This window comes from Chaetodon trifascialis, chromosome 10, assembly GCF_039877785.1.
Source record: "Chaetodon trifascialis isolate fChaTrf1 chromosome 10, fChaTrf1.hap1, whole genome shotgun sequence".
Lineage (NCBI taxonomy): Eukaryota > Metazoa > Chordata > Actinopteri > Chaetodontiformes > Chaetodontidae > Chaetodon > Chaetodon trifascialis.
Window position 1 is genome coordinate 14,124,607 of NC_092065.1, and position 26,667 is coordinate 14,151,273.

The 26,667-nt window shown below is 42.1% G+C and overlaps 1 protein-coding gene across 1 annotated transcript in view; it reads left to right on the plus strand.

The window, feature by feature from the left end:
- The first annotated feature begins 9,644 nt into the window (after positions 1 to 9,644).
- The window catches only part of pclob (piccolo presynaptic cytomatrix protein b), a 58,089-nt gene continuing 41,066 nt past the window's right edge, over positions 9,645 to 26,667 (plus strand). Inside the window, exons 1-12 of the mRNA XM_070971920.1 lie at positions 9,645 to 9,763; positions 11,264 to 12,227; positions 12,258 to 12,557; positions 12,886 to 13,722; positions 15,218 to 15,922; positions 16,510 to 17,418; positions 17,615 to 18,592; positions 18,862 to 19,755; positions 19,896 to 20,750; positions 21,029 to 22,219; positions 22,525 to 23,820; positions 24,331 to 25,374. Coding sequence (XP_070828021.1) covers positions 9,645 to 9,763; positions 11,264 to 12,227; positions 12,258 to 12,557; positions 12,886 to 13,722; positions 15,218 to 15,922; positions 16,510 to 17,418; positions 17,615 to 18,592; positions 18,862 to 19,755; positions 19,896 to 20,750; positions 21,029 to 22,219; positions 22,525 to 23,820; positions 24,331 to 25,374 — 10,092 coding nt within the window. The remainder of the gene's footprint in view (positions 9,764 to 11,263; positions 12,228 to 12,257; positions 12,558 to 12,885; positions 13,723 to 15,217; positions 15,923 to 16,509; positions 17,419 to 17,614; positions 18,593 to 18,861; positions 19,756 to 19,895; positions 20,751 to 21,028; positions 22,220 to 22,524; positions 23,821 to 24,330; positions 25,375 to 26,667) is intronic.

Sequence of the window (26,667 nt, forward strand, 5' to 3'; positions counted from 1 at the left end):
TCTCACTGACACAGCTGTCACTGAGGTACATTTTTTTCCACTCAGCACTCAGTACATTCAACAACCAGCACAAAGAGAGGTTGGACTGACCCCAAGCTAAAAATAATTTTGGGCTCATGTCTATTTGTGTCCCACATTTACCTTCCAAAAGCACACGGAACCCACACAACTTAATAAAAATTCTGCCCATTCATTCAACATGATTCACTGGGCTGCACGTGTGCACGAGCCACTCCATGATATCCCCTGCATGTATAAAAGATGCCTACCACCCATCATCCTGTGATGTTTCCCACTGCTCACATACCTCACAACACACAAGAGGCATAGAAAGCAGGCGAGGGAGTGAGAAAGATGGGAGGCGTAGATCATCTGGCTTTTTCCTACTGCTGATAGCCAGGGGAAAGCAGAGAAGAGAGAGTGAGTCAGTGAGAGAGAAAGTGTGAAGTGAGTGAAGCAGTGACAAGGAAACAGAGAAAAAGGGAAGAACCGAGGAACTTGTACCCGGGGACGTGTGTGATGTTAAGCTCTGCACTCTCCTCACCTTTGGGTTTTTCCTCTCATGAGACCAAAATGTCTTTGAATTATATCGCTGCCTTATCCTGCAACCTTAACTCTAAGTCTGCCAAGAGAAGTGGGACGGGTGCCTGATGCCAGTGAGAAACACAGAATCCCTAAAACGCAGTGAAAGCAAACGTGTAGACAGGTATAAATTAGTAATGCTGTTTATCACAGCTAAAAAATAACAACAGTTTGTTGTCATTGTCATGAGTTTTTGTTTTTTGGAACGCATTTCCAACAGAATGTCTGAATAGAAATCCATCTGTGCAACTTTCATTTGGATGGATGGAAGTTATGCAGATGCCATGAATGTGTGACGCATGAACGCTGTGTCATTAATCTGGGTGTAATCACTACATTTGTGTCCCTGTGGGGGTTGTTCTCTCCTCTAATCCACCTCTTTATCCCTGCATCTTTCTCATTACATCACTCTGACCTTTGCTCTGTGGCAGCTCCGACAGCTGGCCGAGGCTGTTCAACAACAAAAAGCACGTGCAGTCAATCAACACACCACATTGACTCTACGTGTTTCGGAAAAATAGGAAGAGCAGAAATCAGAAAGTGCAGCACTGGGCAGAGAAGGCTACACCACAACACACATTCTGTGGTTTCACTGGAGGATCACTTTCAAAAGCATGATTATATTATACAGCCATATGAAATATGGATGCTTTGAGCTCTGAACTCATGCAACGTAGTAACAAGAACACCTCTATGCTATTACTGGAAATCCCAAAAGATTTTTATAGCTGAAGAAAAGCATGTATTGAATATTCAAGGTCTCGAAGGGAACCAGCGTATTTGCCTTTACTGGAGAGGGTCGGGTGATGACTGAGCTGCTCTACTCATCTTATCAATACACCTAATTTGATATTCTGTCTCTCTCTTAGTGTGTCTATATTTATTTGTATGTGTGGACTTAATTTTTTCAGTCAATGAATGGAACTAACCGTGAGAGCAAAAGGGAATGTCGAAGGTATTTGGACATCTTTCTGTCTGTCTTCAAAATCAAAAAATAATAATCAAAAAGTAACTTGACAAGGACAGTGATATTTTGATGAACATGTCTGTATAGCTTTGACCCGCTGTAGAGAGGAGATAAGAGATGAGAAAAACAAAGCATGAGGCTACATTTTATCCAACGCTGAATTTGCCAAGCTCCCTAACTCAAAGCTGAATTTGGAGACACTGCCTAAGGCTGCAAGGTACCGATAGATGTTCCAACAGCAAAGGCAGAATTTCTCCCACAGAAAAAATAAGGATTTATATGAGTGATCTAATTAAAAGCATTAAGCAGATTGTTCATCCCTTATGACATTTTCAGGGACATTCTTCAAAGCATCTTGTAGAACACTTATACTTTGTCAGTGATTAAGGTAGATTTGACTCAAATACACCACTGATTAACTCTCAGCTTTGCTTTTACCGCTCAGTTTTTGCTACATAAACGACTACCGTAGAAAAGACTGTCAAACACAATCTAATTTTGCATTATCTGCCTCAGCGGTGCATAAAAAGACTTCATCAAATGTCTGCATTTGCAAATAATATCCTTACAAACCGGTTATGCCTGTATGTATTAAAGTGTTTTTAAAGATTTGCTTGAATTACTTTTTCTCACTGTCCCTCAACCAAAGCAATTGTATGTGCAGCACCAGTCTGAGCTGACAGCATTTCATGATAACACAAACAAGTCAACTATGAAATTAATTCCTCCAATGGAATGCTGCTATTACAAAGGTATAAGATACTGTATAATGTGTATCTTTGTCTGTAGCCTATTACAAATTCTCTGACATTGAAAATAAACTCTTTCAGTCGTGCTGCCTGTTTTTGCATATCAGGTCAGTTATGGCTCAGTATCTATAAAGGAGGGTATGCTTTTCTGTATTCTGTCATTGTTGTACTAGGCTCATTCATTCTGAGAGAGCATTTGCAACTAATCTAAAATACTGTATTTATAATTTTGTAACAAAATTTAATTTGCACATGATTTTTCATGCACACGATGATGTGAAATGCAGTGAGCAACATCACTGCTTTACTTACTGTTCCTTACTCTACAAAGGCAATGTGCTATTTGTATTTCTGCCTTCCGCTGTAATATCTCAAGCATTTTAGGCTATCTGTGTATCTGTGCAGTCATTGCACATCACCAAAAGTTTTCATTTCTATGGAATTCTGGTCAGTAGACATGAGTTTCAAGTCACATACATTTTTTTCTCATTTCAACGGCATTTATGAATGCATGCATTTGATGGAAGCAGAGCAAATGCATACATGTGCCCTAGTTTTTCTACCTTGGTTATATATCTGTATATCAAACTCTTTTTATATCTTTGAGATTGTATTGATTGATAATAATACCTATTTTAACAGACAAACGTGACATGCACACGATGGCATTATATTATGCAAACAGCTGCAAGAGACTCTGGGAGAGCATTGACTTTGTACTCACAATTTAGCAACCCAGCCTGCTTGCACTCAAGTGGGAGATTTGCTGTGTCCAGGTGTGGGTGCATGGCAGTTACACTTGAAACTGAGCTGCATAAACTTGAAAAATGATCCTCAAAATGGACTGTTCAAAGATTTTATGGGGCACTGTTTTCAGTGAATACATCAGGCACCAATAACACGGCAATGTGTGTGCATTATAGCAGCAGGCAGCTGGGAGCCTGTGGTTGGTGGTGAATATTTGATGAGCGAATGGATCCTCTCTCTGGGCAGGTTGAGTACAGTGTGCATACTCAATCGCACACATACACACACATGCAGGCATACACATACGTACACACACACACACCAAGTGGTGCAGTTTCTTTGCTGTGCCTCAGTCTTATGCCAAGCAGGTGCCAGTGAAGGTGATATTAGAGTATTCTGCATAACTCATGATGAAAAGCACACCAGAAAGCGATGCCTCCTACTCTCCATGCTCTCCATCTTGGAAATCATTAGGACACACTGTCATGCACACATGCAAGGTCATCTTCTCTTTTTCACCAGTAGCTTTCAAGTGGCAAGAGAGGAATACTAAGAGAGAGTGAAAGACAAATGTCCAGAAATTGAGCAATTACAACTGCACTTGCCCATTCATTCATATTAATCTCTGCCACACTATTTGTAGCATGCCACACTTAGAGGAATGTACCAGTATTTCTGGATGTTTTAGCCAATTTATTACAGGCTCGTGTGATTTTTTTTCTGTGTAGCACTGCAGTGCACACTATCCAAACAAATGTGCACTTTTAACTGCATTAGCATAGTTTAACGTAGGAGGGTAACAAATCTCTGACAACAGAACAATCACACTTGGTGTTCTTCTTGATAGACTAAAGCAAGTTTCAAGCCTTTGCAAGTATTTTTCAAGCTGTTGTGAATTGAACAGAAGCATTCAAGTGGTAAACACCATGTCAATTGTGTTTGTTTGTAACATGCTAAATGCTAAGTAGACTTGAGAAGTGTGAAAAGTGTAAGATATCAGCCTAAATGAGCTGGTTCATAAATCATTGCTCACACTGACCTAGAAATGAGAAGGTGAATATAGGAAAAGTGCATGCCTGTTAACCTTTAGTAACAATACCATTTAATTTGAAATATGAACTTTGTGGAAAGGAAAATATGCACTGTGAGCACAGTATCTTCCTTCTACCTGAATAAAGTTAGCCTCTGACACTGTACACTGGGTAGGCAGGAGTCTTCAGGTAGTCTAAAACCCCATCTTCTTTTACACCTCTTCAATTATATACAGCCTACTGTCTAGACCTCTACAGACATTCTGATGTCCATCTCTCTGCCAAACAGCAAACAACTCTGTTCACCAAACAGCAATACACCTCGCACTGCGGGCGGACAATCATTATACATGTAGTTTCTGTCTATTCAGTGGTTGGGTGAATACATTTGGTCGGTTTTTTTTTGTCACATGGTTAAAATTTGGACTCCACAGACTTCCCCTGCTATAAAAAGGAAGAAGACAGTGTGGATGTGTACAATTTCCGTTTATTTTACATAACAGAAGCTACCGCACAAATATTAGATATGTCTGATGCAAGAAAGATAGTGAGGACTTTGAAGTCGAGGCATTTGCCAGTTCTAAGAAAAGCTTACATTCGTGTCTACCTTCCTTTTCTATTTAAAGCATCATTGAGACTTCTTGTCAACTCCATTCCTGATCTCACATCTGCTTTTGATTCTCTTATCTTTATGGCATTTATCAATTTCGTGTCCTCATTTCCATTCTCAGACTAGATATATTTTTATCCTACAGACTCTTTTCTATTTTCATTCTCTCCCATCCTTCTCTCCCTTTCCAGCCTGACTCTGATCAGCTGTGATTCCCTGCTCACTGATTTGCAGGGTTTGGGGGCGTGAACTGAGCTATCCTTCGAATTCTCCCATGACATGGCAGCAGAGGGAGGGGCTGGTGGGAAAAGTGAGATAAGGATAGAGGAAGTAGCGATAAGCATGCACTGATGTCTTGGGGACACTGTTTCTTTAAGAGTATTTTTAGTAGGCAGATAGCAGTGGTCACTGGTCAGGAAAAAAGGCTGGGTGGCTTTAGAGACTTATGAAGTGTTCCAGCATGATGCTGAGTGAGGAAGGGAGGAAGCAAAGCAGAAACCATGCTCCCATGTGACACAGCAGACTGCCAAGGCTTGGTAACTCTACCTGCGTATCATGCGCATTCTAACACAATTAAGTTATCAGTCAGTCAATTACGTTGTTGGAACGTTTATAATGTGTGACAAGTACTGGATTGAATCCGTCTATGAATGACCAGGTGTCCAATCGAAAAAAGGACCCATGATGAACAAACTTGTTTTTCTCCTGGACACTTTACTTCATGTTATTTAAGTGCCAATTAAAAACAATCAAAGTCAATATATTGCTCTTCATATTGTCTTAATCATACCATACAAACAAAACAGCAGATCTCATTACACAAGCTCCACCTTCTCTTAAATGTAGAAGTAATAGCTGAAACCCGGTTTATCAAAAGTCAGCTATTCTGTTTTATCGTTTTGGTGCATTCAACCAGTGTTTTGCTTCCACCTAGAGAGTAGTGTTGTCAGTCCATATTTTTCCCCTCCTCGGGGCAGATATGTAAATTTAATGACACTGGCAAAGTGTGTGTGATCAAGTTACTGTATAGATTACATGGTGACCCTGCCAAACACACAGGCGCAGAGACCTAGAGACCTAGAGAGGACAACCATACACCTCCATGCAGGTTACCGCTCCACACTGCTCCGGCCCTGCTCCAGAGAAAACCATGCCGGGAAAAAACTGCTTTGCCTTCCTCAAGGGTCAGCGCCACAGGTGTGTCTTTTTGCAAACTAGTACCAAAATACTTTAAAAAAGACATTTGTAAGTGACTGTTTGGCTGTTGTTGTTGTGGAAGCTGCAGTCTCATCCATGGGAATTACAGCTGAGGGAGTTGGAAACTGCTCGGCAGCATTATGCTCCAGTGTGTCGGCTTAATTAAAATGAGAGCGAGATAAGTACTGCTTCTGAGCTCTGTTTGTTTGAATGTGTTTGTGCACGAGAGAGCCAGCTAGCGAAATAGAGAGAGAGAGAGAGAGAGAGAGAGAGAGACAGAGAGAGAGATGGGTGTGTGGGTGCTGGGATTGGGCTCGGCTGTACAGAGAAGAATACAAATGCTGGTTTAATGTGATGTCTTTCTAATGGTGTATGCCTGAGTGAGCAGAAAGGCAATGCTCACAGAGAGGAGAACCACAGTGGCAAATGGTCAAATGTGAGGCAGGACTTGCCCCATGTCTACATTAATGTTTGGAAAATGTAAATCAGATATAAGTACATTAATAGCTAGCATTAATGGAGTCTGGGATTGTCTCTTGGCAGCAAAATGACTTGATGGTATGCACTGTTAGCAAGCAGGTCCTGGGTTCAAACCCACAAGATTTTCCTCCCACAGTCTTGCAGGTTAGGTGCACTGCAAACTCAACTTCTTAAAGGTCTGTAGGTGTGAATGTATTTGTCTGTATGTGCCCTGTGAGGGACTGGTGACCTGTCCAGGTTATAGCCCACCTCACTCCCTATAGGCTTCAGACACCCGAACCTTGAACAGGATAGGTGTCTTCTCATGGAGATCAGCTTTCAATTTCAGCTATACAGCGTGTACTAGAGTTCCTTTGTGCTTCATTTGAATGTAAACTGGAAACATACAAGGTCTTAGAGAAGCCCTCAGGCCTGTCATTGGACAGCTAACACTGTTTGGTAACACTCCTCATCATTAATATTCAACCATTATGTCAAGGTCTGCCTTTTCTTGATGTGGATGCTAAATGTATAGCTTAACAGAAGAAACTGTGTCACTTGAAAGGATGTGGAAAGAAGCATATCACTACAAGCTTCTAGTAAAATAAATGCGGGCCTTGTGTCCCAGTTGGGCTGCTAAATCACACCACACAGAGGGAAGCAGAGCAACTGTTGCTGTTCATCTTTTGAAATTCCTGCTGAGAATTCTGTCTGTTTTCTTGGGAATCTGCTTGAATGGAAAAGGATAGTAAAAAGAAAGATAATAAAAAGACCTTCGAAAGGATTTTTTATCTCAGTCCCTCATGTAAATTTACTCACGACACATGTGGTAAAGCCAGACAAAGAAACCCGCAGGTGAAACATGTTTTAATACTCAAGCTTTCCAAAATGTTCCCCATGAGCAGCTTGAATTCTTTTCACTCCTCAATACACACAGAAGCATCCGATTCATATTGGGGTCTGTCTTTACGAATGAGTGATGCTGTTAAAGTCTGTGATGCTTCAGCTGTGTGAGTGCGGGATTTAAGTCCAGCCTGGCATTATCAGAGAGTGCGTGGGAGAAAAAAGGATGGTGACAGTGGAGATTGTAGTTATTGCATTTAAACTGACAAGCGGGGAGAGATCAAAAGAAAAGAACATGATGGTAGCGCATCTGGTGATTGCCTGCTGTCTTACTGTCTTACATAATGTTGTTGACTGACAAACACGACTCACTTGTGGAGTGGGATGAAAACAGTTTAACAACATCAAAAACATTAATGATGAACTGATTTTTTTTGTTTGTTTGCTGGCATGTGCTTTAAGGTAGCAGGCCAAGGGATTCTGCATTCTTCTCATATATCCATCTGTACAAAATATACAGTTACATCTCCCACCAGATAATATTTAGTAATGGCATGCATTGGCATAAGTTCTGTTCTAATACTCTGTAAAAACAGAAAGAAGATCGTCACTTATTATGTCCACTGAAATTATTTTTACCATCAGATTGTGACGATGAGGTAAATATAAGTAGTCTAAGATTACTTAAAGGATTTCCGGCCCAGCTAGGAGCCCACAGCAAAGCTACAGCCGATATCCCCAGATGGAGATTGTGCTGATGAATGTTTCCTGTGTGTGTATGTGCGTGTGTGTGTGTCTGCAACGAAGCCAAATCTGGTGCTTTCCAAAGAGACCATAGCGGTTGTGCTGCTCACACATCACGCATGACGTAACTCTTCCACACGCCCACACACCACTTGGTCTCTATCCGTCCCACACATCTCACTCACGCTTAGAACATACTGAATAGGAATTTAGCTACTGTATGTGGTGTGTAAATTTGCATGTGAGTGTGGGGGCATGTGTCTGTTCAAAAATTCTAGATTACTGTTGAATTATCTTTCTTATGGCAGATGGGTGATCTATAGAGGTGAGAATTGTTTTTCATTATTCTATTTTGTGGTGCATTACCCTCTTGATCTTAAATCAAGATTTCTGAACCTTTAGAATACATTTTGGAAATCAGTTAAATGAAGTGTAGAATGCAAATGTTTTATTTTAACACCCACAAAAGTATACACTGTGCTATTTACACTGTATGAGCTTTTTTAGCACAATTTTTAAGGATTTCCTTTTCAAGGATCATGGTCAGTTCACGGTTGAACAGAAGTATCAGCATTCATCTGCCTTGAGTTGGAAGGAGAAAGAAAGAAAGCCAGCAAGTTTTTTTTTTTTTTTTTTTTTTAAGTTATCACTGACGGCTGCACAAGATAAGATTGCTCAGATTGTCTCTTTGCATCACATCTGGTCTGGAGAAAAAGTCTTTGTGGAAGAAATAAGAGGGCCAGCACAGGAAAAGGAGAGAGGTTACAAAGACTGAAGAGGTGCTCACTTCTTATTACATACATCTCTATTAAGTATTCTATAACTAAAATGCAACCTTTAATTCAGGTCCAAGAGGAAATGTCTAGACGGCATATGCACATTGCAAGAATTGATGCACATTGAAGGACGGCGTCTACTCCAGAATGTATTTGCTTACGCTAAATAAAGTAACATGTCTGTAGACAGTGGATGCCCAGACATTTGCTTTACAATCGTATTGACTGATGTCCAAAACTGGAAGCTATGTGGTTTATATCCAGCATACTGCATGGTGTAGCAGCTCTGGAGGCAAGTCTATATGGGAAAAGTTTTTTTTTTTTTTCTATACAGACAAAGACAAAGAAATATAAAAGGGCATTTTAATGATAATTCTGAGACGTAATGAGCTGTGCTGTGTGCTCGTACTTAGACTCAGTTGAAGGATTGATGATGTTTAAGATACGTATGATGGAGATATCCTTTCCATGTATGAATGATATATGTGGATGTGAACATTGAATACTAAATTCAAGAAAATACAAGACAATACAATCAATCCATACATTAAATATAGCGTGCCTCATTAGTGCTGTGTGTTAATGTATGTCCAGTGTACACTGTAAAACAGGACATGATAGATTGTGGTGATCATTTGTATTGAAAGTACAAATGATCATGTGAAATGGCATTCAAAGTGAACTGAATACATCTGATTCTCCTCTCATGGCTCAGCACACTTGCAGCTGAAATCACATTATCTCTCTATACCACTCATGATCACTGCAGTGACATTTCAGATATGTCAGCTGCCGCTGAGGAAAAAGTGCATCACGCCATGCAGGAGGGTAAATCTTACGGGCTTCGCCGGTGATCACACGTGACTCCGCGGAAATAAATCGCCTTGTCCCCTTTAATTTCAATTTCCGTGCGTGATATATATTATGATCACCTGTCAGATGCGGCGCCTGCGCACTGGAATGGGAGGCGGAGTGGATGCTGATCGCTCTCTATCCGCTGCCCTGTGCCCTCCATCCCACGGCGATCAGACAGACACGGACAGGGGATATCCGAGGAGGTTTGGTCGAGGATAGGGAGTCAGATCTGCTGTTAATGAAGGTACAATTCCCTTCGGTTTCACTGGAATACCGCGCTGCACTGTTTGACATTGTGACCGTGGAGGGTGAAGGATGCTCGGCTGCAGGATGGGAGGAGATGAGTGGGGGGACACGGCGCGGATAACAGATGGCATTTCGGGAGATGACAGGGATTTTGCAGGGTTTCCTCGCTGATTTAGGCTGCTTTCAAATAATTCACGACTGTACAACATTTAGACTTCAGAAATCTTAACAAGCTCCTTGTCAAGGGCACACAAATAGGTGATAATGTGTTTTTTGTCTTTTTGTCTTTTTTTTTTTTTTTTTAAACTCCCCTTAGCCGTGAGCACGGAGCTGTCACCTCGTACACTCTGCGGACTAACATGTTATCGGGTTTAGCGTGGTCCTGTGTAATGCATGCTGCTTTTGCATTTCGACAAAACGCTTTGGATACACCAGAGCCACTTCACCGCTTCTGTGTGAAGCACTGCTGCTAGTGAGCAGAGCGTAGTAGACATTCAAATCCAGCTCTTAGATTATATATACAGGCAAATACTCTTCACAGACTTGTACTGCATTTAATGTTGCTTTTGAAAAGGAAAGTATTCACCTCTCATGCATTATTTGATGGGCCCCTACCCGGATGTGCCTGCAGTTTCTCTAGAGAGAGCGCTAGATGTCCTGTGTTTACTCGTCTTTGCTGCTGTAAAACATGTCCTGCGCGAGATTTCTCACTCGGTGCCATTTGAGTGATGAATGAGGAAAAAACCGAGGATGTGATTATAGCAGAGAAATTCTTTGATAGTGGCAGAAAAAATAGTAATCTGGACCTTTGAGTCATTTGAATTGGGTTTGTAGTATCCTGAGCGGTGTTGCTGTGTATTGTATATCTGGCTGAAAGCGATCTCTGGGGTTTGTGTACGCTGTGATCAACAGAGCGGCTCTGACCCTGTCCATGGTCCTGAAAGCAACAGTCGGCGCGGAGTGAATCAAAGTGAGGCTGGATCATTGATGGCTTTCTCTGTGTAGAGGCGACGATTGCTATGCAAATGATAATCGTTTCAGCCACGATGACAGTAAATTCTATTCCAGTGCTGTAAAATGTGCAGTTTACAGATATAGGTAAAGACGCACCCCTCTAAACAGGACCAGTTAACCACATGGTATTATGTAACACATCAATACTCTCCTAAGCAGAGTTATTAGAGATAACTTGATTACAAATTTGTCTCAATATGTAAAAAGAGAATCAAAAACCCACCTTAGATGGTGAATCATTGGATGAATGATATTAGGTTTCCTCTGCATCTGCATGCTACTCATGCTGTGTTGTTGCAGCAGGTTTTGTTTACTAGACAATGTATTGGCTCAGACAGATACTGTAAATGTAAAAACAAATTCTCACGCTCTTTTTCATTATCCCTCCCTCTTGTCTTGTTCCTTGTCATCTCACACTTCCTCTCTTTTTCTCATGCATTTAGGAAGCCTGATGTAGATGCAGAGCCAGAAGAGAGCCCAGGGAGCAGCAGCAGCAGCAGCAGTAGCGGCAGCAGTGGGGCTGTAGATGCCCTCTCCACAGCTCCGGCCCCAGCCCCCCCTCAGGCCTCTGCGGGAGAGCCAGGACAGAGAGGAGACAGCCCCTGCTCTGACTCCGACAGTCTTGTAGATTCCAGCTCCTGCGAGGAGGAGGAGGAGGAGGAGGAGGAGGAGGAGGAGGAGGAGGAGGAGGAGGACGACGACGACATCGACGAAGAGGAGGGGGAGGACGAAGACCCCACTATGTTCTCCTCCAAATTCCTTAGTGGGGCCAACCCCCTTAATGCTGTGTCCTCTGCTGTGAATAAGTTTGGTTTATTTGGAGATGATGGGGAGGCAAATAAAAATCAGAAATCACCTTCACAGCAAGGGGGGAAGCCACCTGGAGAGCAGCAGCCAGGAGCAGGTCCTGAAAAAGGCCCTCAACAGCAGCAGGGACCCCAAAAAGCAAGCCAGGCCCCCCCTATGCAAAAGAGCCAGCCTTCTCCTAAGCAAGGATCGCCACAGCTGCATGGGAATGGACAGGCTGGAGCCCCAAACAAGCCTGGTGACAAACAAGCTGCTTCAAAGGCAGGAACACAGCCTGAAGCCCAGCTTAAAGGAGAGCCACAAAAAAATCCTACTCACGGTTCACCTAAGCCTGGAGCTCCACAACAGATTCTGTCTAAAAGCGGAGCACAGCCAGAATCTCCAAAGGTGTCATCACAGCAACAGGTTCCACCTAAGACAGGAATGCAAAAAGCACCTGCTAAGACTGGTGCACAGCAGCAAGAACCAGCAAAGGCAGGGTTGCAAGAGTCCACAAAGACTGGGTCACAGAAAACTGGCTCACAGCAAGGGTCACCCAAAGTAGGACAGCAACAGCAGGGGTCACCAAGAATTGGGCAGCAACAACAGGGCTCCCCCAAAGTGTCACAGGAGCAACAGGGCTCATCAAAGGTAGGGCAGCAACAGCAAGGCCTCAGGACTACTCCCCAGCAGCAGGGCTCGAATACACCTGGGCCCCAGCAACAAGGCCCTAAAGGACCTGGTACACCTGGCCTGTCACAGGCACGGTCTTCATCACCGGGTGTAACCAAAGCTGGAACTCAGTCAAAAGCAGTAGCCAAGTCCCTTTGCCCAGTGTGTAAAACAACAGAACTTAACATGCATACCAAGGAACCACCGAACCATAAAACCTGTACACAGTGTAAAACTGAAGTGTGCAGCTTGTGTGGCTTCAGCCCTCCAGACTCTGACGTAAGTTGTGGCTTAGTATTTTGTTTGTGTATCATTTCTTTTCTATTTTCCAATGTTTTATATTATTTATTAACATATAAGTATATTACAATACATATTTTTAAATATTCAACACCTTTCTCAGCCTGTCTTGAATTAAGATAAAATTAACAAGGAATCATTCAAGAGCATGGCAAGTTATTTGTAATGTCACTTAACTATTTTTTTGAGCTGTTTATATGTTAGATGTTTATATGTGAAATGCATGTTTATGTTGTATTTCTTTCTTGTGCTTTGTGGGATTCAGTAGTTCACCATTGTCAAAATGTATTTCTTATTTTTTGGATAGGGGCGTGAGTGGCTTTGTCTTACCTGCCAGATACAGAGAGCTCAAGGAACATCTGAACCACTGGGACCTTCCATGAAAAAGCCCACGCCCAAAAACATTACTGCTACTCAAAACCAGACACCATCTCCTGCTGCACCTGTCAAAAAAGTGACATCAGTACCAGGTTCACCTCAGAAAACGCAGTCTACAGCGGCAAAAGCGCCAGCTAAGGGTGAAGCTACTAAAGGGCCAGAAAGTCAAAAACAGGCCAGCCCAGCATCTGTTCAGAAAATGACACCTGAGACCCAGAGATCAGGGTCTCAAAAGGCAGACCAGGCTAGTAAAACTGCACACACACAAAGTGGTGCCACCCCTGCTCCCCAGCAGGAATCAGGAGGTTTATTTGGCTTTGGTGGTACTAAAACTGAAGCTGCAAAGCCAGTGACTGGGAAGATGTTTGGTTTTGGTTCCTCCATTTTCAGTTCTGCATCTACTTTGATAGCCTCAGCTGTTCAGGATGAGCCTAAAACCACACCACCACTTTCTCCCAAAATGCAGTCTGCAAAGGAGTCACCTGCAGTCCAAAAGTCACTGCAGACCAAGAAACAAGAGCAACCCCAGCAAGCAAAGGCCCATCCAGCAGGACAGGACAAAGTGGACAAAGCTGCATCAGAGACTCCAAAGGCTGCAGCAGCAATTTCCCACAGTGTTCCCAAAGCAGGCCAATCTGCTTGTCCACTCTGTAACACGGTGCTCAACATAGGTTCAAAGGATCCTCCCAACTACAACACCTGCACTGAATGCAAAAGCACTGTGTGCAACCAATGTGGATTTAACCCCATGCCAAACATGAAAGAGGTAAGACACATGTGATATTGATGAGCTAATAAATGCATGAATGAATGGAGAACTGAAGAAAGGCAGGAAGGAAGATTTCAAACATCACTATACACTATCATTACATCACTATATAATTTTATAATTTCTGAGGGAAATTTTTGTTATTTCCTGAGTGATCTGATTGGTCATGTCTGTTACATCAGTGCCTCTGTGTCATACAGTACTGCAGCATGCTTATAATACTTGTGAATGAAGCTCTTTGAAGCTGTTAAGTTCCCTTTTGTTGTTCAGAGTGGCTGCTTTCATTTAATTGTTTGGAGTGTTATTCCCAAATTGTATAACTCATTTCACAACCAGATGACAAAGCAGCACTCATTTATTTTCAAGGTACAGTTCAACCTATGATGGAGGCATATTTTAGAAATATTTTTCTTCTCATGAAATTATATGAACATATGAATTAGACCAAACAGTATTTGCATTTTCTGTGCAGACCTGTTAGAATAATCCTTAGGCTGAAGTTGAAAAGTTTTTTCATTTTCATTCCATACCCCAATCACAGTGTCTCCAGTCTCTAAACATTGTACCAAATCCTGACATACAAAAGCAATTCCACACACCTCTAGCGTCACTGTCTTTCCCTTTAATCTTAGAGCACTTTGAAGTAAAAAGGAGAGCTAAGAATAACAGGTTTTTGGGAGGTAGTAATGTTACACATAATACATGGTTACATATAGAATTTAAAGTTTGAATGTTGTGTTTACAAACAGTGAGTGACAATTTCTACATAGTATACCTATAAAAACTGTATGCAAAAATGCAAGTGCACATACACACCACATGCACGCACACACACACACACACACACACACACACACACACACACACACACACACACACACACACACACACACACACATCTCATGGGGATTGGCTTGTAGGGAATACCACATACAGGATAAATAGGCATAGCATGTTCCAGGCTATCTGACACACAAAGGGTTTGACACTTGACTCTGTAATTCAATGCACAGTTAGTAGGCTACCTTGCCAAGGACAGTCCAAGGCTACATAATCTTGTGATACTGCTTAAACTACTGGGTTTAAAAAAAAAAAAAAAAAAAAAAAAGCGCTCTGTGAAAGTGGATATTTTATCATTTATAGTTTCAACCAATGAAGCATACATTTTTATCTTAAGCTTACTTAAATCTTAAGCTTACTTTTGCACTTTCATGATAATAGAATTAGTTGATAAAATTTAGCTTGAAGTGCATTTAACATCTGTTATACAATTTTATTTAATACTGTTTTAGACAGTGGATGTTGACAAAAGCACAAATAAGGTCAAAGCCATTTTACTGAGACTACATATGCCCCATCAAGTCCTGTCTTCAACTAAACAGCAGATTCTTCTTATTTGTTTGGGTGTGTTTTTTACTTTAGAGCTTTCATTATAGTTTGTTATTATTGAGGCTTGTATTTGTATAATTTGTTTATCTGTTGTGTTCTTAAGGGAAAGGAGTGGCTTTGTCTAAACTGCCAGGTGAAACGGGCTGCTGGTGGAACTGAACCTCAGAAAGACACAACTTTACGAAAGACTTCTGCACCAGGCTCTCCTCAGAGGAAAGTATCGACACCAGCTGCACAACTCTCCAAGGGTGAAGCTGCTAAACAACCAGACAGTAACCAAAAGGCCAGCCCAGCTCCTGGTCAGAAAACACTACAGGAGAGCCAGAAGACAGGTCCTGAGAAAAAAACAGACCAGACAAGCCAAATTGCACAAAAGCAGGGAAATGCCACTGCAGCTACACAGAAAGAGTCAGGAGGGCTCTTTGGTTTTGGTGGTCCTAAAAGTCAGACCGATGCTGCAAAGCCTGCAGAGTCAGTGACTGGGAAGATGTTTGGTTTTGGTTCCTCCATTTTCAGTTCTGCATCCACTTTGATTTCCTCATCAGTTCAAGATGAGCCCAAAACTACACCACCAGTTTCTCCCAAAATGCCTGCTGCAAAGGAGTCCCAATCCCCCACTGCCAAGAAACTAGAACAGGAGAAGAAACCAGAACAAGTCATTTCCAAAGCAGGCCAGTCTACCTGTCCTCTCTGTAAACTGGAACTTAATGTGGGCTCAAAAGATCCTCCCAACTACAACACGTGTACAGTATGCAAAAACACTGTCTGTAACCAATGTGGGTTCAATCCCATGCCAAATGTAAAGGAGGTAAGATAATAAGAACACTGTAGATTATGAAAAAGGACTTGATTGTTACAACAATGATTGTTATGTACATTATGTCTTTTTCATTTCATTTGATTGAGATGCTGTGTAAAACATAAATAAAACAGAATGTGATCATTTTCAATTGAAAACAGCACAAAGATAATATATGTAATATTTCACTCATCAACTTAATTGATTTTTGTAAATATGTGCTTATTCTGAATTTGATGCCGGCAACATATTTCAAACAAGTTGGGACAATGGCAACAACAGACTGGGAAAGTTGTGGAATGCTCCAAAAACACCTGTTTGGAACATTCCTCAGGTAAACAGGTTCATTGGTAACAGCTGATAGTATCATGATTGGGTATGAATGGGGCATCCTCAAAAGACAAGCTTGTAAAACTGTTGTTGGAAAACAAAGTTCATTTGCAAATAATTGCATTCTGTGTATATTAACATTTTATTCAGCATCACATTTTTGGGGAACTGGGTTTACGATTAATGTATTGTTAGAAGTAAAATACATTCCACTGTACAACAAAACTGATCTAAATTTTTCTCATTAACTGTTTGCTCTAATGTAGGTGAAGGAGTGGTTATGTCTCAACTGTCAAATGCAGAGAGCACTTGGAGCATCTGAGCCTCCAGGAACTCCCATGATGAAACTCCAGGCCTCACCAAATAAAGTCACCGTATCTGCCAATGCCCAAAATAAGGAGACTCCCCCTATTAATAAACCTCAAAAGAAAGACATTCCAACAACTGCTGAATCTAAAATAAAGATGGCCTCTGCACCAGGCTCCCCACAGAGAAAGCCACCAGCACCAGCAGAGCAGCCAGCAAAGGCTGAAGTAGTGAAAGGACCAGAAGGTATGAGACAGGTTGGCCTAGCTGCCAGTCAGAAAACACCACAGGAGGGCCGAAAGACAGGTCCTCAGAAACCACCAGACCTGACAAATCAAACTGGACAGAAACAGAAGAATGCTACCTCAACTCCACAAGAGGAATATGGAGGGCTCTTTGGATTTGGTGGTCCTAAGCCTCAACCTGATTCTGCAAAGCCTGCTGAATCACTGGGTGGAAAAATGTTTGGCTTTGGTTCCTCCATCTTCAGTTCTGCTTCCACTTTAATAAACTCAGCTGCCTATGATGATTCCAAAATGACACCACCAGTTTCTCCCAAGATGCCTGCAACACAGGCAACCAAATCATCTCTTAGTCAGAAAGAAGAACAGGTGAAGAAACTAGAGAAAGTCCAACAGCCCAAGAGCTCTCCATTACTACAAGCCAAAGTAGAAAAAGCTCCATCAGAGCCTCCACAAGATGCAGCTGCTTACCCAGGTGTTCCCAAGGCAAGCCAATCTACCTGTCCACTCTGCAAGGTGGCGCTCAACTTTGGCTCCAAGGAACCACCCAACTACAACAAATGCACTGAATGCAAGAAGACTGTCTGCAACCAATGTGGATTTAATCCAATGCCAAATGTGTCAGAGGTAATAAAAGCAACAAATCACAAAATTTTGAAATTACAAAAAACGTATTTTGAAATTGCAATAGAATATGAAATTATTAATGGAAAGATCTAATTATAATTGAACACGTTTTTTACACATTTTGATATAGTGAAGTGATTGCATGAAAGTGATGTAAATGTTTCATGTTTTAATTTGACATATTTTTTTGTTGCAGGTAAAAGAATGGTTGTGCCTGAACTGTCAGATGCAAAGAGCCCTTAGTGCATCTGAACTCACAGCTCCTCCTATGAAACCTCAGAACGCAGCTAACAAAATGTCTCCATCTACAGTACATCAGAAAATAACAGCTCCTAATCAAATGGAAACTCTAAAGAAGGAATCAACAAAATCTGATGTACCTTCAAAGATGGAGACTACAGTGGCTGATACATTTCAAAAGAAAGGGAGCTCCACACCAGGTTCTCCTCAGAAGACACAGTTTGCAGCAACACAGGCAACTAAGGTGGTTAAAGGACCACAAAGTGAAACACAGGCTAGCCCAACTCCAGGTCAGAAAACTCCTCTGGGTATAGTGGGGGCATCAGGCTCTCAGAAACCAGCTGACCAGGCAAATCAACCTGAACTTAAACAGATTAAGGTCACCCCTGATACACAGCAGGAGTCAGGAAAACTATTTGGCTTGAGTAGTCCTAAAACAAGACCTGATGCTTCAAAAACAACAGAGTCCATGACTGGGAAGATGTTTGGCTTTGGCTCCTCCATTTTCAGCTCAGCATCCACTTTGATAACATCGGCTGTTCACGAAGAATCACGCACTACACCACCAGGCTCTCGTAAGATGTCTGCACCAGCACAAGTCTCTCCCAAGATGTCAGCTGTGCCCAAGATTTCTCCTAAAACAACACCAACAGTTTCTCCCAAAATGTCACCGGCAAGAGAGTCCAAAACTTTGACTCAGAAGCCAGAACAGAAGAAGGAACCAGAGGAATCCCAACAGAGCAAGCAGGATAAAGCTCCATCACAGCCATCAAAAGTGGCAGCAATGTCCCATAAAGCAGGTGAGGCCACCTGTCCACTGTGTAAGGTTGTGCTTAACATCGGCTCCAAGGACCCTCCAAACTACAACACCTGTACTGAGTGCAAGACCACTGTCTGTACCCAATGTGGATTTAACCCAATGCCTATAGGAGAGGTAAGTAAAAGACTATAAACCATACTCTGCAACCAAAAATAATAATTATTTATTATAATAATTACTAAAATAATAATTCTTTATATACTATATGTATTTACAGTATATTTACAGTCAGCTCATTTAAAATGATATATGTTTACTGATCTGTGAGGCCTTTTGTGATGACCTCGTTGACCAGTTTATTTGTCTAAACACCCAAGTTGTTGTGAATTCCTGCAATTCCCAATTCCAAAGCAACACATAACCAGGTGTCTACTGCATTTTAGGTGAAAGAGTGGCTGTGTCTTAACTGTCAGATGAAAAGAGCAGTTGGGGCATCTGAGCCCCTAGGGCCTCCCACAATGAAGTCCCAAACGTCACCCAGTAAAGTTCCTTCACCTGCTGCAGTCCAGTTGAAGGATTCCTCCAAACCAACTACAACTCAAAACAAGGACAGTCCAATTCCTGCTGTACAAAAGAAGGAGACCTCAGAACCAGTCTCACCACAGAGAAAACAGTCTTCACCACCAGTGCAGTCAGGCAAACCTGAAGCTGCTATTGCATCATTGAAACAGGCCAGCCCAGCACCTGATCATAAAACACCACAGGAAAGACAGAAGGCAGGTCCAAAGGAGCCACCAGATCAGGCAATGCAACCTAGATCTAAGCCAAGTGATGCCACTGCAGCTACACAGCAAGAGTCAGGAAGCTTCTTTGGCTTTGGTGGACCTAAATCTCAACCTGATGCAACAAAGCCTGCAGTGACTGGGAAAATGTTTGGCTTTGGTTCTTCCATCTTCAGTTCTGCATCTACTTTGATAACCTCAGCTGTTCATGACCAGACCAAAACTACTCCACCAGTTTCTCCCAAGATGTCTCCTGCAAAAGAGATCAAGTCCCCTGGTGCCCAGAAGCTGGAGCAGCAGAAGAAGACAGAGCCATCCCAGCAGACCAAGACACCTCCATTAGCACAGGACAAATTGGACAAAGCCCAGTCAGAGCCTCCAAAGCCTGCAGCAGCTTCCCAAGTAGCTGTAAAACCAGGCCAATCGACCTGTCCACTCTGTAAGGTCGAACTCAATGTGGGTTCCAAGGATTCCCCGAACTACAGTACCTGCACTAAATGCAAGAACACTGTCTGTAACCAGTGTGGATTTAACCCTATGCCAAATGAAACAGCAGTAAGACTAATTAACATTAATATATTTGCTGTTACAATTTCATTCTTTATTTGACAGTTGGCAGACTGTAAAGAGTTACACCACATTTACCTTTTTTTGAAAGTATCTCTTTTTTCTTTCTTTCGTTTTTGTTTTTTTAGGTAAAGGAATGGCTATGTCTCACCTGCCAGATGCAGCATGCTCTTGGAGTGACAAAGCCCCCAGGAGTCACTTCTGTCAACTCTCAGATACCTGCAAAAGCTCAAAAGACAGACATTGTCAGCCCAGCTGAACCAGAAAAGAAAGAGTCATCAGCACCACATTCACCTCAGAGGAAACTCTCTGCAACAGTACAGCCAACTACAGCTGAGATTGCTAATAGGCCAGATGGTCAGAAACAGCCCAGTCCAATTCCTTCTCAAAAAAGGCCACAAGAGTCCCAGAAAACATCAGGGCCGAACAAAACACCAGACCAGACAAGGAAAACTGAACGCAAGCAGAGTAACACCAGTGCAGCAGTACAGCAAGAGTCAGGAGGCTTCTTTGGTTTTGGTGGTAGTAAAACTCAACCAGATGCTGCAAAGCCAGCAGAATCAGTGACTGGAAAAATGTTTGGTTTTGGTTCTTCCATCTTCAGTTCTGCATCCACTTTAATTACCTCAGCTGTTCAGGACCAACCCAAGACCACTCCACCAGTTTCTCCTAAGATGTCCCCAGCAAAAGAGATCAAATCCCCTGCTGCCCAGAAGAAGGACCAACAAAAGAAGCCAGAACCACCCCAAGAGACCAAGACACCTCCATTGGTACAGGCCAAAGTGGACAAAGCTCCATCAGAGACTCCAAAGCCTGCAGCAGTGTCTGAAGCCACTGTGAAATCAGGCCAGTCCACCTGTCCACTCTGTGAAGTCAAACTCAGTATGGGATTCAAGGATTCCCCTAACTACAATACCTGCACTGAATGCAAGAACACTGTTTGTAACCAGTGTGGATTTAACCCCATGCCAAATGTGTCAGAAGTAAGTAAAATCACTCATGCTGTAGCCTTTCAGCATATCAATGGTGTGTATCAGTGGTGTATATTCCTTATAATATCTCAATGTCATATATATATGCTTTATTTCACACTCAAAATATATATTCCCAGTCCAAAAATCTAAAAATGTATGATGTTTGGTAACTAAAATATAGGAAATGCATAAGTGACTTTTGTTGTGCTGTACCATAATGTTATCATACAAATGGTTTAATGCTTTACAGACAAACTTAACTCAAAAGAACATGGTTTTCTCTACAGATGAAGGAGTGGTTGTGTCTGACTTGTCAAATGCAAAGAGCTCTAAGAACATCTGAATCAGTACAGCCTCCACCGATGAAACCACAGGAATCACCCAACAAAATGTCCACACCTGCTGTTGCTGACAATCAAAAGAAAGACACGCAAAAAACAGAAGTGCCAGACATAAATCAGAAGGAATCATTTCAAATGGATATTACCCAAACATCAACTCCTGCCCCACTGCAAGCAAATGAGACTCCTGTTACTGTTTCAGCCCCAACAAAAGAGGAGACAACTGCTTCACCACCTACGAAGGAGGTTCCACCCTCCACTGCCTCTACCACCAAAGAGATTACAGCTGTAGTGTCAGATCTCAATAAACCACTGCCTACTCAAGCTCTTCCCATCATCACAGATATTGAAACGTCTCTCCAGAACAAAAAGGAAATAACTCCAAGTTACCCTGCAACTAAAGAAATATCAGAAAAGAAAGAGGAGAAAGCTGGAATAATTCAGAAATCACCTGATAAGCCAGTCACATCCACTGATGAAGTACAGCCCCAGCTAGACCTAAACAAAGAATCCAACGCTGTTGAAACATCTCTTGCCAAATCTGCTACTCCAGAGGCACAGCCAATAAATCAAGAATCAGGAGGTTTCACCAGTTTTGGTAGTCCTAAATCTCAGCGTGGTGCCTCAAAAACAACTGAAGCAGTGACTGGGAAGATGTTGGGATTTGGATCATCCCTCTTCAGCTCAGCATCCACCTTGATAACATCTGCAGTTCAGGAGACCCGCACAACACCACAAAGTTCACGTAAAATGTCTGCCCCAGCGCAAGTCTCTGACAAGATGTCAGCTTCGCAGATTTCTCCAAAGTCCAGCCCCCCAGTTTCTCCGAGGATAACTTCAGCCAAGGAGGCCAAATCCCCTGCTGCTCAGAAACCACATCTGGAAAAGACACAAGACCAACCTCAGCAGGCAGAGGCTCCTCCATCAGGAGAGGCCAAAGCCGACAGGGGTCCATTAGAGCCTGCAAAACGAGAAGCCTCCCAAGCTTCTCCTAAAGTGAGCCAGTCTACATGTCCACTCTGTAAAGTGGAACTGAACATTGGCTCCGAAGATCTTCCTAATTACAACATCTGCACTGAATGCAAAACCAATGTCTGCAACAAATGTGGATTTAGTCCTGTGCCAACTTTAACAGAGGTATTTAAATGACTAAATATTGAACTTCATGTAAAATTAATTTCCCTTTTCAACATTTTTTCAACAGATAATAGTTTGTTTGTTTGTTTGTTTGTTTGTTTGTTTTTGTTGTATTTTTGGTTGGAATTTTGAAATACAGGAAACTGTAAAATTGATCAAATCTAAATTGATTTTCCTTGTTCACATGTTCTTTTAATTTTGGGGGATTTTTTTGTTTTCTTCAATCTCAATCCAAATCACTGTTTTGAGTGTTGGCCATTAATAAAAGTAAGGATTTTCACTCATGTTTTGTGTTTGTTTTTCAGGTGAAGGAATGGCTTTGTCTCAACTGCCAGATGCAAAGAGCACTTGGAGCTTCTGAACCTCCAGGTCTTCCCATGATAAAGCCTCAACCCTCACCAAGCAAAGAAGTCCCTACTACCACACAAAAGCAAGAGACCTCAATGTCAACTTCTCAGGAAGACATCCCTAAATCAATCTCACCCAGAAATGAGTTTGTTAATGTTGCCACAACCAAAGAAACTGAATACTCAGCCCTTGATGCACCAACAAAGGAAGTTACCCCTACAGCTGCTTCGTTGCCTGACAAAACTGTTTCATCCACTGTCTCAAAGACTGAAGTTTCAACAGCTTCACAAAAGCTCTCAGGAGAGACACTCAAAGGACAACCTGGTACACCCCAGCAAGAGTCTCCAAAAGCTGTGACATCTGTTGCCAAGTCTGGTCCTCCACCAGATCGAGATGCAGGAAAGACACACCCACAAGAGCCTCCAAAAGCTGTGACTTCTACTGCTGAGTCTGGTCCTCCACCAGAACAAGAGGTGGGAAAGACACCCCCACAAGAGCCTCCAAAAGCTGTGACTTCTATTGCTAAGTCTGGTCCTCCACCAGATCAACAAGTGGGAAAGATACCCCCACAAGAACCTCCAAAAGCTGTAACTTCTACTGCTAAGTCTGTTCCTCCACCAAATCGAGAGGTGGGAAAGACAGTCCCACAACAACCTCCAAAAGCTGGTACATCTCCAGCCAAATCTGTACCACCACAAGCTCAGCCAGCAAAACAGGAGTCAGGAGGCTTCTTTGGTTTTGGTGGTGGTAAACCACAGCCTACTGCATCACAGGCTGCTGGGTCAGTGACTGGAAAGATGTTTGGCTTTGGGTCATCTTTCCTAAGCTCTGCATCCAATTTGATAACCTCAGCTGTCCAGGATGAACCTAAAAGTACACCACCAACTCCACGTAAGATGTCCACTACATCCCATGTCTCTCCTAAAACTACTCCACCAGCCTCTCCTAAAACATTGCCTGCAAAGGACGCCAAGCCACCTGCTGTCCAGAAAACTGAGAAGAAGCCAGAGAAACCACAAGAGGAAAGGACTCCTTTGACAGTACAAACTAAAGTGGACAAAGCTCCATTAGAGCCCCCCAAGGCACCAACAGACATGCAAGGTGCTCCAAATGTAGATTCATCCATCTGTCCACTCTGTAAAGTCAACCTCAATATGGGCTCCAAAGATCCTCCCAACTACAACACTTGCACAGAATGCAAGACTACTGTCTGCAACCAATGTGGATTTAATCCGATGCCAAATGTGGCTGAGGTAAATCATAGTGTTGCCTTTGTTTTAGCTTGACTACATTTCTTTTCAAGAAAGGACAGAAAACATTGATTGATTGATTGATTGATTGATTGATTGATTGATATAAATAATAATTATTGTAATAATTCTAAGTGCATTTAACTGCTAAAACAAGGAGTTTTGATTTAATAACACATAATCTTTTGCAAATGAACACTAACATCTTGAGATGCATGAGTTTACTAACCTCATAGGTTAGTAAACTTATATAGAAGGTTCATTCTGTTCATCCTGTCTGTAACTATAAATGCCACACCCACATGAATTATGAATCAGCAGATTTTATCTTTAGAATGGGTGTGATTATAGTTAATATAAATTAATGATCCATGAATAAACACATTTGAATGAACTCTTAATTAAATTTGTCCACCAGGATTTGTCCAACAAAACACTGTGAAACTGTGTTTCTTTCTTTTCTTTTTTTTTTCCAACAATGATTTATACATTTTATTGCACTTGTTTTTTCAGGTGAAGGAATGGCTTTGTCTGAACTGCCAAATGCAGAGAGCTGTTGGAGCATCTGAGTCCACTGGACATCTTGTAGTGAAGCCACAGCCCTCCCTAAGCAAGATTTTTACACCCCCTGGTTCTGAACCAAAGGATATAACGACATTAGTCAAGGAAGATAAGTCTACAGAATCTTCAGCAGTCAAAAAAGAGGACACTCAAGTACTTCAAAATGAAAGAGAAACTCCAAAAGCTAAGACTCCATTGCCAACTGCAGTCCAAAAGATGGGGACACCTCGACGTGGGTCTGTGCAAAAGACACAGGTCCTTTCAGGTACTGAACAAGGACAAGGCCAGAGTGTTGCTGGCCAACAACAGCCTGTTGAAAAATCCCCACAAGTCCTGCTTTCTCAAACTACAAAGCCAGAAGTCATCTCAGGTCTTGCAAAACAAGAAGCTGGGAAACCACCACAGCAGCCCACAAAATCTGCAGCCCCTGCTGTCAAACCTGCACCACCACCAACTCAGCCTGCGAAGCAGGAGTCGGGAGGCTTCTTTGGCTTTGGTGGTTCTAAAACACAACCTGCTGCTGCAAAGTCTGCTGAGTCAGTGACTGGGAAGATGTTTGGCTTTGGGTCATCTTTCTTGAGCTCTGCATCTACATTGATATCCTCAGCTGTTCAGGATGACCCTAAAACTACACCACCTACTCCACGTAAAATGTCGACTACAGCTCATGTTTCCCCTAAAGCTACACCTCCAGTATCTCCCAAGATGTCCCCTGCAAAGGAGACCAAACCACCGTCTGTACAGACATCAGAGCCACCTCAACAGGCCAGACCCGCTTCATTAGCACAGGCCAACGTACAGAAAGCTCCATCAAAGTCTCCAAAATCCACAGAAGTGATTCAGGTTGCTCCTAAAGCAGATCTGTCCACTTGTCCTCTTTGTAAGGTTGAACTCAACATGGGTTCCAAGGATCCTCCCAATTACAACAACTGCACTGAATGCAAAAGCACTGTCTGCAACCTTTGTGGATTTAACCCAATGCCTCACACAGCAGCGGTAAGTGCAATTGGTTTCATTTCACATCATTTTCATGACAATTTTAAGGAGTGTTTTAGGTTTGGTCCTGAAAAATTACCCCTTATGATTTTGAACTCAAACTGTGTGATCACAGGAGTAATTATTAAGACTCAGTTCTACTGGTCTGTAATGGCCACCAGTTTTCAGTTTTTACACCTGATACACCACACTTACCATCATACTTTAAACTTCAAACTGTACATTATTTAGAAGGCATTATTCGTGGCATTATTTAGAAGATGCAGCTGAGATAGGAGTTAACGACAGACAACTGACACAGAGAACGGGACCGATGGCCGGCCAGCCGGGGTTCTTCTTTGGTTTGGCTGAAAGAAAATTTTAGTTTCGTCTATACTACTAGGTACTTACACTATATTGACTGGGTTAAATAGAATTGCATTACTAAAAAGAGACTAAAATCCAAATGTCATCAGTTTTCGTCGACTAGAACTAGACGAAAATTGTCACGGATAATTGTGACTAAAATACGACTAAAATGCTCAGACTTAGTTGACTGAAACTTGACTAGACTAAAAAGAGTATGAACGTGACTAGAATTAATAAAAACTAAAATGACAGCTTGATACAAAGACTAGACTAAGACTAAAATTAATACAGGCCGGCGAAAACAACGCCAGATGTAAGGGGTGGAAAAACTTGGAGATTGGCTTTCATGCAGCCTTTTATTTATATTGAAAATTTTGAACACAATAGAATAGAATTTTGTTCCATTGTTGATTTGATTTTCTTGACAAAATCTATGAATTTCAAGTGTGGTGGAATAATAAATGAAGATGCCACAGGAGAGAAAATACTGAATATGGAGACCGTGCTTGAATTGGTTTTCAGACTGACTTTGACCAAAGGTCTGTGTGCTGTTAATCAATATAACCTATGTGAATTATTGACCTCCTATGAGAGGTTCTCAAACAAAATTTTACACATACTAAAATGCAGTCTATGTAGTGGCTGCTATCTGTCCACTAGAGTGGCCACAGTTATGACATAACAACTCATGAGAAGAGTGCTTCAGCAGACCAGCACACTGAAAATGTATTAAAGTGATTGAGGGTTGTGCAACAGCATTAGTGAGATGGGATCTGCCACCATAGCAGACCAGGGAATCTCCAGCCCCCGTGAGAGATCTGAGATGGCAAAGCCCTGTGATATGCCAATAAGCAGAGGTGAAACGGATTAAGTCCAACACAACGCAGTGCAGTACATTAGAGCAGCAGACATTTCCTTTCAGGCCATCTGTCTCTCACATATCAG